Source organism: Vigna unguiculata, chromosome 9 (genome assembly GCF_037176805.1).
Source record: "Vigna unguiculata cultivar grain cowpea cultivar isolate G323 ecotype 2 chromosome 9, ASM3717680v1, whole genome shotgun sequence".
NCBI lineage: Eukaryota > Viridiplantae > Streptophyta > Magnoliopsida > Fabales > Fabaceae > Vigna > Vigna unguiculata.
In genome coordinates, this window is record NC_140800.1 from 33951276 (window position 1) to 33965097 (window position 13822).

The following is a 13822-nucleotide window of genomic DNA, read 5'->3' on the forward strand; positions in this document are numbered from 1 at the left end:
TCTTGCATAATTTCAATGACTGAAAACGTAGAATATAAAAATAATATCAATAAAATAAATTTTCACTAAAGAAAAACCATACATAAACTAAAATGGTAAAAAAAAGAAAATTTTAAAGAAAAAAAAATAGTAAGAACACTAACACTGAAAAGTCCTAAAAGATAATATAAAAGGAAATTAATACTTAAGGAAAATTGATAAAAAAAGACTTACAGATAATAAAATTAGAAAGTATCACTTTCAAATAATATAAAAAAAGGGTTAAAAAATTTATTAAAAAAGTGGGACTTAAAAAAACAGTGAATGACACAACTGAAAAAAAACCGACAAATTTAACAAGAACAAAGAAAGGTATTTAAAGAAAAATTTAATAAGTTGAAGAGTGATTAAGAGTTAATAATAAATGTAAACTGTGGAGTAAAATATTTTTCTTAAAGGGGTTTTTACCTTCGACCCCAACCATTTCTTCGTCCTCTCAAATATTCACATTGACGACGATCTATGATGTACAAATATGATACGTGTAGTGTATTGGATACAACAAGTATCCAATACGTCGATACTTTAAATTTAAAATAATCAGATACGATACATGATATATACGTGATATATGAATAATGAAAAATGTATAATAATTCTTACAAACATAATAAATATATGATTATTAATGTGTGAATCCAAATTTTGTAATTAGAGACCAATTATTTTGGTAGTCAAAACCTTGAAGCTAATGTTAGTGACCAATTTAAAAAATAATTCATCATTAAAACTATTTTAATTATCAATTTAAAAATCAATTTTAATTTTTTTGGAACTATTTTAGTTGTCAATTTGGTCACTATATATTGACTAATTATTTTTTGTCACTAAAATTAGTCACTATTTAAAGATTTTATTGTAATACTACTACTTTATAAATTAGATACTTCATTGATAAGTATTTTTAAAGTATCTTAAAGTATCGACACAATCGTGTCGGATACAAATACGTGACCCAAGTTGAAGTATCAGTGCATCATAGATGTGGTAATTATCTATCTCTGACATGAGGAAGTAAGTGGTAATTAATTTATTAAATGTGTTTTTCCAATTTTTAGTTATTTTTAATTTTGTTAATTTGTGATGTTTGTTATGGTTGGAGGTGGAGGAGAAGCCCCGGTGCAGAAATCCTAGGTCTTAGCCCGTAAATGCTTGTTATGGACCAAAAAGCCCAAATTACATTGGGCCTTAGCTTGAATGGTCCAACTACAGAAACACCTGTAAGAGATGCGAGGTTGCGTTTGCATCTTCTCTCTCTTTCTACAATTTTCCTTGTCAGACAGATTCACTCTGAAGCTAAACGCTGCAAAAAATGTTCAAAAAGTACGCTTACTCGCTCTACAAAGATAACTGTGAAATCACCCTTCCTATACTCTGATGTGATTCAAAACCTGTTTTTCTCTCTCCTTTTTTTTTTTTTTCATTATGGGTTTTTCCTATGGATATTTTCGGGGTTTCGTTGCCAATTGCACCATTGATGGTGGAGATGGTGCTATAAACCCTAAAACATTATTAATTTTGTATTGGAACGCCCAATGTCCTCTTTTCCTAGTATCACCTTCTCCCAACCACTCGATAATTCCTGTAAAATGTGTAACATGTTCTCTAATTCATGTCCATGAACATGATCCTATTGTTCCCCCAACAATTGTTTATTATAACGTTGATTTTCCAGTATTTATCTTCAGATGTACGTTTAATTTTTTTCTCCAGATTTTCAGGCGAAGATGTGTCTGCACAGAACCAAGTGAAGGCCTCTGTTCAACGAAAAATACGGCAAAGTATTGCAGAAGAGGTTTAACCTTGTATAACAACATTCGTTTTTGGTACTGATTGGTTTTTCTGTCACATGTATACTAACTGCAATCCCTTCTCTGCAGTATCCAGGCCTTGAACCTGTGTTGGATGATATACTTCCCAAGAAGTCCCCTCTTATAGTTGCTAAATGGTTTGATTGTGGTTGTTTTTGTTGTGCATTTTTCTGTGTCATATCTTTTATGGTTGCTAACTGATTATTGCTTTTTTCCCATGGTCTTGTAGTCAGAACCATCTCAACCTGGTTCTTGTGAACAACGTGCCTTTGTTTTTCAGTGTTCGTGATGGACCATACATGCCCACCTTGCGACTTCTCCATCAATGTAAGTTTATAGTTCATGTATTTTTTAACTTGCCTAGTAACAATAATTATAAACATTTCGCTGGTTTTTAATTGACTGCATATTGCATGTCTTTTACATACCAAATGTTCAATGTTACATAATAAACTATTGAGGATGCAGCTTTGGGTACAGCTCATATGATGGAAAATATATTGAAATGGATTATGTGGAAAAATTATACTTGGTTAAATATTTTTCCTTTTAGATCCAAATATAATGAAGAAATTACAAGTTGATCGTGGCGCAATTAGATTTGTCTTGGCGGGGGCAAACATAATGTGTCCCGGTCTTACATCTCCTGGGGGTTTCTTGGATGAGGATGTAGGAGCAGAATATCCTGTGGTACTTCCATTATATTCTATTATACATATATTGATTATAATGCACAAAGTAAGCATTTTCTAGTGAATTTATATATTAATCATAACCAAACCATGTATTTATCTGATATTAGGCGATCATGGCCGAAGGAAAACAGCATGCTCTTGCTATTGGCTTTACAAAAATGTCCGCAAAAGACATGTAAGAAACTTTTCTTATCCCGTCCTTTGGTTGGAGGAAGTTTTTGAATGATTTAAGTATGAACTCTTTCACTATAAATATATGGATACTCTGTCAGATATTCTCGTTTTACTATTAAAAAGGTTTATTTTGGGCTTGGCAAATTTTCAAGGACAAACAAAACCAAACTAACGCAATCAAATTCAAGTTGGTTTATGTATGATCATGTGGTTGCCATATTTTCAATAATTTTGTACACAAATTTTGTAAAGATAAAGCTAAGAAAGTAACAAATTGCAGCACAGCAGAATCACCCCTTACCTGAATACCCTCGTCTGGTAACACCAACTAACATCCCACATTTCTGCACCCCTTGCACTTTCATCAACTGCTCCGTACGACCAAAACTACTCACCTATTAGATGCACTTGATCTCAAGCCTGAGATGGGTGCTTCTCAAGCTCCCCACATCCATCACCATCAACCTTGTGAAGTCAACTCAGCAATGCTGCTCTCTGCAACTGGTTGCAACCAATTATTCCAACATTCTACTCAAATCCGTAGTTCATCCAAATGAATCAACTCAGCAATGCTGAGATATGATGATTGCATTTTGATGGGTGGCCCATGAGAGGTCACTGACGGGTAGGGAGGAGAATATTGAATAGAGTTTTATCTTTAACTCATATGGGAGTGAATTTTTTTTTTCGTAAGGCATATATAGAAATACATTGGGTTGGCTTTTATGAGTTTCAAGCTCTTTAGTTGACTTGACTTAAATTAGATTTATATTCTTGTTAACTAATTTTCCTCCCAATTCAATCCGTTTTTTACTTTTGGTTTGGTTTGGGTCATGTGAGTTCCTCAGTCAATTGGAACGTGCTTCTTCTACCATACATTTAAGAGAAAAATTAAGATCTAAATAATTGTTTTTGCCATATCTCATTAAGAGCGTACGATCTCTCATGTGCAATCAAGGGTGGACCTTGTCTAAGTGGGGGATAATGAACTCCCCAAACAATTTTTTCCTTGGCTTCTATGAACACATTTATATGCCAGTCCCTTCTGACAGTGTTTTCATGAATATTATTTAGCTCCCTCACCTAATTCCTTTTCAGTATCACCAGTGTGCAATAATGAAAATACCATTGCAAGACCGGTGAGAAACAGTGAGAAAGACCAGTTTTTTATTTTAGTTTATTGAATGAAACTGAGGATATTGGAAGCAGTACACACTTTCATTGATCTGAATCCACTCCTTACATGATTTCTCTATCACATAACTCCCCCCTAAACCATTTACTGTATTTTTATGCAGTTACTGGTCTACAGACTATAATTTATAATTGAACCTTAATGAGCTGCAGGCATATCCTGCCGTCTTTCTAAAGCAAACCAAGTTTGATCATGATGGGTCTGCTATCAAATTAGCACCAGCTCAACTGAAACTTCAACATTGTATTTTAAAGGCTTAAAGCTGGAGCATCACTTTACTGCCTATAATATCAATAGTGTTCCTTACATCAATGCCATAGCATTTGCTTTTTGTTATTAAATAATAAAAAGTCGTCGATGATGTCAAAATAAAGAGAACTTTTTGATTTGCCTATGTTAATTTTCCTTGGTTGATTCTTGTACTCAAGAAGTTAAATATTTCTGTGGTTTCAGAAAAGCAATCAACAAAGGAATTGGGGTTGACAACTTGCATTATCTCAATGATGGTCTTTGGAAGGTATGATGGATATATGCTTTCCTTCTTGTTCGTATCACTATTAAGAAATCAGTAGATGTAGTGTCTCATATTCTTGCCTTTTAATGTACCCATTAGTGCTTCATAATATATTTTCTTCTGATTTTTTTTTTTTTCCTTTTGGTGTTAGTTCTATATTTGATGCATCCTCATTATCTATTTTCTATACTACGTTGTAGATGGAGCGACTTGATTGAAGATGTTGTAAGAGCTTCAATGCCTACTACTAAGATGAATTCCTGTTTTCTGGACCTTGATCTAGATCTTAGGGATCATATGCGAACTTGTATGTTTGTTGTTATACGGTATAAACAGTAAAAAAATGAGTTTTGTTATACAGAGTGCTCTTAGTACTATGTAGATTTCCTGTAACATGGAATACACTCTGCGTGTTGACAAATACGAAGTTTTGTTTACTTTCGGACTTGAAATGAATACTGCAATCATGCTCGGAAAGTTAATTCAAACTTGATGCCATTTGATACTTTTGATTACCACAATTTCTTAAACAATAGCAAATGATGTAGAGAAAATTGGCTGTTGAAAAAAGTGTAGTTTATTCATTGCATTATTAGTAGAAATGACGCCATGAGCCAACCTGGGAATCACAACTTTGAGCTGGATTGGGTTGAAAAATCAAATTGTTTTGTCGGTTATGATCTAAAACTGGTATGGTTCACTTAATCCTTCGGGTTTGAACTAGATTATGGTTTGCTAATGGCGAACTGATCAACAACTCCGTATATTTTTAAAATGCTCTATTCTAAACTGAAACTGTAATTTCTTTGCCTCCTCCGCACACTTTCCTCTATCATTCCCACATCATGTTGCCACGCTACTTGACTTGGAAAGATTGGAATTGAGCTTCACACCATTCACAAGTGTTGTCAAGACACCACAAGAACTCCAAGAACATTTGTTCCTCTCACACAACACTCCTCCCTTCGATCTTGTCCCATCTGTGCTCCATTAGATTTGATCCTCCCGTGTTCTTCTGTTGCTCCTTTATGTTTCTCTGTTGCTTCTCCACTTTCCTTTTCTAAGGTTTGTTTGTTAACTCATCTTTCTAAGGTTCGTTCTGCACATGGTGGAACATGAAGCAAAGTTGAAGAGAAAGTTGGTGGAGTTGTTAAGGTTTAAAGGACATATTTGATCCGTGAGTTGAAGTGGAGAGAAGAGAAGGTTAAGATCGCTTAGCTTGGAAGTGTTAAACGATGCTCTGGCCATTGTTGTCAATACGTAATACCCAATTGATGATGATAGTTAAAGGGTGCTAATGAAGTTGGCATATATTTTATACTTTTCATTTTTATATGTACGAGTGAGTCAACCTTAACATATCAATTCGTGGTGGATTGAGTCACCTATCTTGTTCATTTTTACTATATGACTCAGGTATCCAAAAAACATCATCTCAATGCTTTTGATAATCCAATTAGTAGGTTTAAATATACCTTGTTTCAACTTTATGGTCCCTCGTTATAAGCGCTCCAAAATATTTGTCATACTCACCAAAGAGGCTCGAGTGAGTGATCTTGCTAACTACTTACGCGGATGCCAATATGGAGTGAAAATTACAGGTCATCAAAAAGGTAGCTGGTGTAAACACGTTAGTGATTAACATGACATGAAAATTTAGTTAATTGTGATTTATCTAATTTCTCATGTAACAACCCTTGTTATTAGGGTTTGTGTCTTAACATTACCAATAATGCGACCGAGTCTCATTGTACATCCAATAATCAGGCGTATAGATATGAAGATTGACCACATTTTGTCGAACGAGGTAGAATTTAATCGCAAGTTTCAGCGATATGCCATCCATTGTTATATTCAGCTGTTTATTTGGTGAAGGGTAGTAAATCATCGATTTAATCGACCACAATTATTGCCATCTTTTTTTGTTTTCATGTGGGTTAAGGGTTTAGTGCGTATCGGAAAGTATTATCCTTTCATGTGGGTTAACTGTCAACATTTGAGCACTTTCGAAAACTAAATTCCGAAGACCACGTGAGTGGCTTCTCACTTTCTAGTTTCCATCAAATTATCCTGAGAAATAAGTTTCACATGTAGCCAAACAATAAAATCTAAGATTTTCACCTCTAACTTTGTAGTTTTTATGAAATTTTAACCAATAAAAATGGTTTGCTGAAAGGTGGCTGCTATTGTCAGAGTATATTGCTAGCACTATCATACAATAACAATCAGTGAATGGGACAACCTTTAACTGCAATGCCTTTCTCAGTGGGACAAGTAGCCAAGGGACAACCTTCAAGATTATTTCCCCACCAGTTAAGCAAAACGTTGTTGTTGTTCAAAGCAAGAAACAACAAGATTGTCATAAAGGCAGTTCCAGCATCAAGACCACCAGACAGTACATAATTGCAGCGTTTCCACCATTGTTGTCTATATCTGTATGCAACGAACCCTGAGAGAAATGCAACCAGTATCCAACTAGTGAAGTTAACAGCTGTTGCAGGAGGCATTATTGATGTGGCACCCAACAACACAGGCATGTGAATTAGAGTTATCCACTTTTGCCCAGGAAATGCCTTGTGAGCAAGCCAAACCAGAAAGGGAGCAATAGCTCCACCAAGGAAGAAGAAATTCACTTTGGAATATTCACCAAGGTCTCCAAAGATTCTGCGTGGTCCAAGAAGACCCCATATAACTGATGCATCAAAGAACACATTGTCCATTGGGCATGTCCAAGGGCTATCAGGATCCAACATGTTGGTGTCACAAAGGTTAGGGATCGTTTTCATCAACCACCATGCCGTTACTGTGTATATAAATACTGATAACAGTGTTCCTACAACCTGCGTACAGTAAAATTTGCAACTGGATTTAGTTTCTTCAAATAAGAACTAACGCCTAATATGTGCTTTATGTACTCTTACCTGTGCCATGAACATTGTTCTTGGAGGAATCTTCATATAGTGTCCAAGTTTGAAGTCTTGCAAAAAGGTTAGTGCTTGAGTCATGCTGATGTAGCCATACACCTTAAAGCACATGTTAGCCACAGGGCGCTCTGGATACATGTAACCAATTATGTATTCTGTTATGATGTTTAAACCGGGTTGCTGTTAAGAACAAAGAGATGGGGTCTTAGAAAATTCTCCTTAGCTAGCATCATTGTAAAGTTAGCAAGTTCAGTAAGTGAATTGTTGAGATACCTGATTTGTTGTAGCATTTATTATTCCGATTGGAAGTGTAAAGAAAATGGAAATTGCACAAGCTAGCAACACACCCCACCAAGGCAACTGGAGCGATTCATTGTAGTGCTCACAAATAAATATAATAAGAGCGATGTTCACTACTAGAATGATGTAAAACCACCACATTGGCACTGATTTGTATCTTCTCATGAGTCTTGTGTGTATGTCTATTTTTTTACTGTTTCCAAAGGCCCTTTTACTTTGATTCCACATTTCCCTGCATAGGACGCATATATAACTGTTAATGAAATTGAAACTTCGAAAGACACAGCATATTTCAGATGATGGTGAACAAAGTGGATACCTGCCATGAAAGAGCAGAACATGCACAATGGTAGCAGAAAGTGCTGCAAATCCAAGGCCATAGGTCATTGCAAAGAATGTGCTGAGATGCACAGGTCCGTTGATTGCATAGGCATGCCGATCAAGGTGGAAATCGGAGTTGACAATAGTTGAAATGTCATACCGGGAACCGTTTCCCATGAACAGCTTACTTGAAAATATTGGAAAAGTCTTGGCATCATAGACATTGAACCAGTAAGAAATTGGTGTCATCACATACATTATAAGCAAAAACCCAACAGCAATGTTAGCAGTAGCAAACCAAGGGCTGGCTAATGGACTTCCAAGGTAAGCAGAAATGGTAGACCAATCAAATCCAAATGCTGCAATTCCAAGACCCTTCAAGCCAGAACCAAGTTGTTGGACAAGAATGGACTTGGGGGCAACCCAACAAATCCAAGAGAAAGATGTCAACATTGAAAACATATAGCCAGGAAACACATAGTAAGCCAAGCCTGAGACCAACACAAGCAGGAAAAACTGGGTTCTAGTTGTGCCTCCTTTTGGCCTCTTTCCTTTCTCATGCAGAGCACTGCATTCATGTACTGAATCAGCATAGTTGCATAACTAGCTAAATAAAAAATGCTAGCAGCACACTCATCTAGACACATTTTCTATTGATGATTGAAGTTAATTGAAATTTTCAGTTTTTGATGAATAGAAAGGGTATTGTTGCTAACACTACAAAGAAAATTCACCTGAATAATGAGACTTGAACCAGATTAGAAGGCCACCACATTTCCCCTGGCTCAACTAGAAATTTCCGGAATAGTCCTGCCCAACCAAACCCCAGCACCTGAATTTGAATCACAAAGCATAACTTATGATAATACTCCACACAACAAGTCCATTAGTACAGTACAGGAATTAATACCATTACAAAGAAAAGAAATAGCTTTGCAACAATGTTTTCCACTTATCCTAGAGACTAAGAATGTTACAACATTATTGAGTATCCCTAACTAAATAGGACAATACTATGCATGATGGTAGTTTTTCTTTCATTTCACTTCCATCTCAGTTTTCTTTCGATGGCTGTCTTTATTTTTCATCAAATCACTTGTCAGGTGAAATCGCTTATCTCTCATCTAATCTATTTTAGTGATATCACCAGTGTATGTGTGACTAAAACCAGATAGCTTGAAATTACAATTAAGATAATAGAAGAAGACAGCAACTAAGACTGTCCAGAATTGACATTACTAGCTTCCACACATCCAATTTTGGGTGTAGGAGAATCGTTACTCTCCAAAAATGAAACAACAGATTTGTTGGGACATGTCACAGGACTGAATATTGACTAAAACTTCAAATATTTTTATCTTGGATCATGTAATCTCATTTAATGTTCTTTATCAAAGCTGTAAGAAACTAATATGACCAAGTAAAACCAACCTAAGCTTTTCAAACTTTGTTAAGCATTTTAGTAAAAAGTAGATGATTTCTTTAAGGCCTTTCCAATTTTAAGCTACAATTTTCAGAGCCTGGGATTCAAATCTCAATTTATTCCTTTCATTTTTCATCTTCTCTCACATGGTAGGGCCCCTGAGGAATTTTTCAGTCTCCAAAGAATAGAATACACAAAAGAAGTCATATGGTAATCAATTCCTTATAAGTTAAAAGTTGCCCTTGTAATTGACTTGAAATACAAAGTATACATGTTTTTGTTGACAGAATTATCCAAGAGTTGACTCTAATACCGTGTTCCCTAGATTGTCATAATTTTAACAAGATTGCATAGGATTGATTCTGAGTATCTGAACATCAAGTTAGTAAGTACAAAAGAAATATTAATTATATGTAATCCCCAGTTTTGCTAAGACTAAAGAAGTAACTAATTTAACTCATAACAAAATGTGTCCAAAATTCCTATCAACGAACATACAGGTATTAATTATAGGTATGCTGATTTTAAAAGAATTAACAAAAAAGTATTACAGATTGTTACAATTAATAATCTGTTTTATAAAGAGGAACAAAGACTAATAAATATGAAAGGTAGTGAAGAAAACCTGAGTAGTTAACATGACAAGTAAGGCAGGAAGGAAATCAAGCTTTCTTTTATACATGAGCTTGACTGCACTCAAAATATGAGTTGCATAGACAGTTCCAGCACCAGAATTGGCGAAGATGGTTATGAGAACATGTTCTTTGATGTTGAAAGGTCCAGGGTTGAGTGAGAACTCAAACCTTGTATCCTTGAAGAACACACGTGTCGGCAAAGTCCTTGCCATGAAGTGGCCAATAGGAACCACAGCAATCTGAGCAGAAACTGAGGTAACAATCAAAGGCTGTGTCCTGTACCAGAAAAACTGGTTCACAAAGGACAACAAGACGCATGAAAGAACCCCCAGAACCCACATTCTAAAGGTGAGAATCTGCATGTTGGGGTCATCGGTTTTGGGCACAGTGAGTTCCACTTGTTTCACTGGACACTCTTCATTTTCTGAGTCTGAGCCACCCTGAACCTCAAAAGTGGAAGGCATGGTGAAAGTGTGTTGGCTTGAAACAGAAATAAGGTGTTACAAGAAATTGGTAGATATATATCCATGTATATTTACAAAGACAGTGACGAATATTTCTACGCACAAAACGACATAGCGCAATATTTTGGGAAAAACGAAGAGCTATGACACCGACTTAAAGTTGTCTATATCATCCACACTACTATTTTGATGAATGTTATGTTTGACCTTCATTTTATTGCACATCAAAGTAAGTATCGTCATTGGATGCTCCTTTAGTCCTTCCCTTCAATGATGACTAAGCTCTTATTTTTTTATAATGATACTATACAACAACTAAATTTTAATAATTTTCTTTTATAATTTAAGTTACATATTTTGAGTAGATTTAAAATATAAAAAAATAAAAAAAATTTAAAAATGGAAAGTCACTTAAAATATAACAATTTAGATAATAAAAAAAATTATCAAAATTTAGTTATTATAATATAATTTTTCTTTATTTTTACGTACAACATTAGTATAGATATCCGTGATATATTATTATATAAATTTGAGGTTATTAAAATATAAAAATATAATTAAAGTTTAACATTAATATTTTATTTTACAAAATTAAACAATAATATTTTGGTTGTGTTATATTAAAAATTTATTTAAATTAGTTATAAATATTTTTAATAAATTTATTGTATATAATTATTTTAGATAAAGATTGATTTAATCAAAATTAAAAATTTAAGTTTAATTTTAAATGACACATTGGTTAAACAATGTAGAAAAATTATAAATAATAGACTATTTAATGATAAAAAGATGAGCGAAACAAAAATTATTGAGTAGGCTATGTAAAAATAAAAATATTAGCCGATACAATAAAATGTAACAAAATGTAATGAGTAGATAATGTAAACTACATCGTAAAAGGATGTAAAGATAGGTTAAATGATGTAAATTAGATCATGCAGAAAAAACACAAAGAGTAGATTCTATAAAAATATAAATGTTACACACCTACTAGATTTGTTGTGTTTTAATACAAATTCATATTTCAAATTTGGGTTAAATACGTTTTTAGTTCGTTAATTTCTAGTAAAAATTGAAATTAATTTCTTTTCAAAACTTTAGACCAATTTAATATCCCAACTATAGAAATTGATGGATTTAGTCTTTTTTAACCAAACTCGGAAATTATTTGACATTTCAAGGACGTTTCAAGCGCTTAAGGATAACATTTAAGTTGTTTATACTGTTTGACAATTTTCGTTTCAATGGTAACTGGAAACGTCATTGAAACGTCAACTAAACTTAACAAAGTTTGATTAGAAAAACTAAATTTATGTATTTATAAACATAGGGAATTAAATTGGTCTAAAATTTTGAAAATGAACTAATTCTAATTTTTACTATAAGTTAAAGGACTAAAAACATATTTAACCCTTCCACTTTTATTTTTTATTTATTGTATTTGACTTGAAACTATTATTATATTATATCAAAACTTAATACTATTTGTTTAGGTAAAAATATATTATTTTTCTTATTAATATTATGTTAGACAATTAAGACTAGATTGTTTAAGTATCAAATTATTTAAAACCTTTTATTTCAATAGATTAATGTGATGATAAAAAAATTGTTTCAATAGATACAATCATAAAATGATCACATTATTTGTGATAAAATTATTATGAATGTCATTAATTTTTTTTATTAAGATAAAATTGATATTATTATACTTTATTTATTTTAGTATTTGTATTAATATTTAATCTATACATTATTATTTTTAGTTATTATTGTTTTATTCTATCATATTATTTACATTATATATAAATATATAAACTTTTACTTTTAATTATTATTCTTTTATTATATATCTTAACGGTAAATAAGGGAGAATCAAAATGCAAGGTGTCACTTGTCTTTTTCTTTGTTTCATCTCTTCTTTTAGACAAAAAAAAAAAAAATATGACGGTCCTATTAATTTTGAAGTTTTCTTTTTCTCTCTTTTTTTCTAAAATTGTTCTTATTAATTTCATCAAACTTGCCCTTTGAAAATTTTGAACTCCGCACAAAAATAGAAGTTTTAAAGACGCAAAAGGTCCACTTTGTGAATAGTGATGTGAAGTGAATGAATGGCACAAATTTCTCCGCCACTCGTCTTCACCCACTTTCACGCTAAAACTAAACACTACTTTTTTGGCTTTATTTCAACTTTTCTATAAAAACCTACCTTCTAATATTTTCTGCAATAATTGTTTTTATAAAAATATTTCTATTTATAATTTGCTTTTCTAAATTTAAAATAATAGATAAAATATATTAATATGTTACTTCACGAGCCTAACTTTATCTTTTATACATATAGAACAATTTCATATACTTGAACAATAAAAATAGCACACTCTTTTCTCTTCTAATAAATACCATACTCCCAACTACTACGGCACCCCAAAATTCTTCGGTGATTAATAAGATACAACTTTCTGTATCATATACACTTTTATTGCAAAAAGAATAATTTTAAAATACTTTCAAGTGTAAAAAATTATATAGATAAAATTATTAAAAATAAAATAATTTGAATATTTAGGTGGAGTTATTTGATGTATATATTCAAAAAAATTATTGTAATTGTAAGTAATTTAGTCTCAAATTACAGAGGACAAAATTGTATAGTTTTAAAAAATAAGGATACTAAATTGAACAAAAAATTTAAATAAAAGACTGAGTTGAAAACAACTATTTCCACTGTCACGTGTCAATACGGTAAACTGCGACGTGGCACGACAGTAACATGAGAAGAGAAGTGACAACTTATAAATTTAAAAAAAAATTAAAAAAAAAGTTAAAAATTTTACCACTTGACACGGGTTTTGGACGAACACGGTGTTAACTTCAACTTAACGGAGATGACCAAATTGAACCATTTTAAATAACTGGATTACTAAATTGAATCAATCAATAATAAATGAACCGAATTGAACCAAACCGAAAAAATTAGGAGTCTAATTCAGTAATTATACCAACTTTTTATAAAGTGTAAAAAGAAATATTCCACACTTAATTGTAAACTAGTATTCATTTATGATATTATTCAACGAGATTCTTTTATTTATTGTATATATATTATATTTTAATTTTGTTTTCAATTGTAGTTTTTGAAGTTTTATTTGTATAGTTTGTAAATTTTGTAAAGTTGTATTCTTCCTAGAAGTGTGAAGTTATGGAAAATCACAAAAAGATATCATGTAAAATTAAATTTTAATGTTACCCTTTGTATTTTAGGTAATGCTAAGAAAAAAAGAAGACCAACTAACAAGGATTATTATGGCAGCACATTAA

At 32.5% G+C, this 13822-nt stretch overlaps 2 protein-coding genes across 2 annotated transcripts; one reads left to right on the plus strand and one right to left on the minus strand.

Annotated features, from left to right (window-relative positions):
• The first annotated feature begins 1215 nt into the window (after nt 1-1215).
• LOC114162212 (pseudouridine synthase and archaeosine transglycosylase (PUA) domain-containing protein) lies at nt 1216-4933 on the plus strand. The gene is made up of 8 exons (XM_028046028.2): nt 1216-1362; nt 1753-1834; nt 1920-1987; nt 2080-2177; nt 2404-2540; nt 2653-2720; nt 4368-4431; nt 4629-4933. The coding sequence occupies exons 1-8, from the start codon at nt 1352-1354 to the stop codon at nt 4644-4646; spliced, it is 546 nt and encodes a 181-aa protein (XP_027901829.1). The 5' UTR covers nt 1216-1351; the 3' UTR covers nt 4647-4933.
• Nucleotides 4934-6432: 1499 nt separating this feature from the next.
• On the minus strand, nt 6433-10569 carry LOC114164784 (oligopeptide transporter 6-like). Its single transcript, XM_028049546.2, has 6 exons — nt 10022-10569; nt 8708-8805; nt 7972-8541; nt 7626-7884; nt 7350-7532; nt 6433-7268 (listed from the first exon to the last, which is right to left on the minus strand). Exons 1-6 carry the CDS (start codon nt 10493-10495, stop codon nt 6654-6656), a joined length of 2199 nt encoding a protein of 732 aa, XP_027905347.1. The 5' UTR covers nt 10496-10569; the 3' UTR covers nt 6433-6653.
• Nucleotides 10570-13822: the final 3253 nt, after the last annotated feature.

Excerpts from the sequence above, each read along its gene's own strand:
- LOC114162212 (XM_028046028.2), top strand. Across the intron at positions 1,988-2,079 it reads CCTCTTATAGTTGCTAAATG|TCAGAACCATCTCAACCTGG; the intron begins GTTTGATTGTGG and ends ATGGTCTTGTAG. Across the intron at positions 2,178-2,403 it reads CTTGCGACTTCTCCATCAAT|ATCCAAATATAATGAAGAAA; the intron begins GTAAGTTTATAG and ends TTTTCCTTTTAG.
- LOC114164784 (XM_028049546.2), bottom strand. The coding sequence starts at position 10,495 with ATGCCTTCCACTTTTGAGGTTCAGGGTGGCTCAGACTCAGAAAATGAA. Across the intron at positions 8,542-8,707 it reads GTTCAAGTCTCATTATTCAG|TGCTCTGCATGAGAAAGGAA; the intron begins GTGAATTTTCTT and ends ACATGAATGCAG. Across the intron at positions 7,533-7,625 it reads TAAATGCTACAACAAATCAG|CAACCCGGTTTAAACATCAT; the intron begins GTATCTCAACAA and ends TGTTCTTAACAG.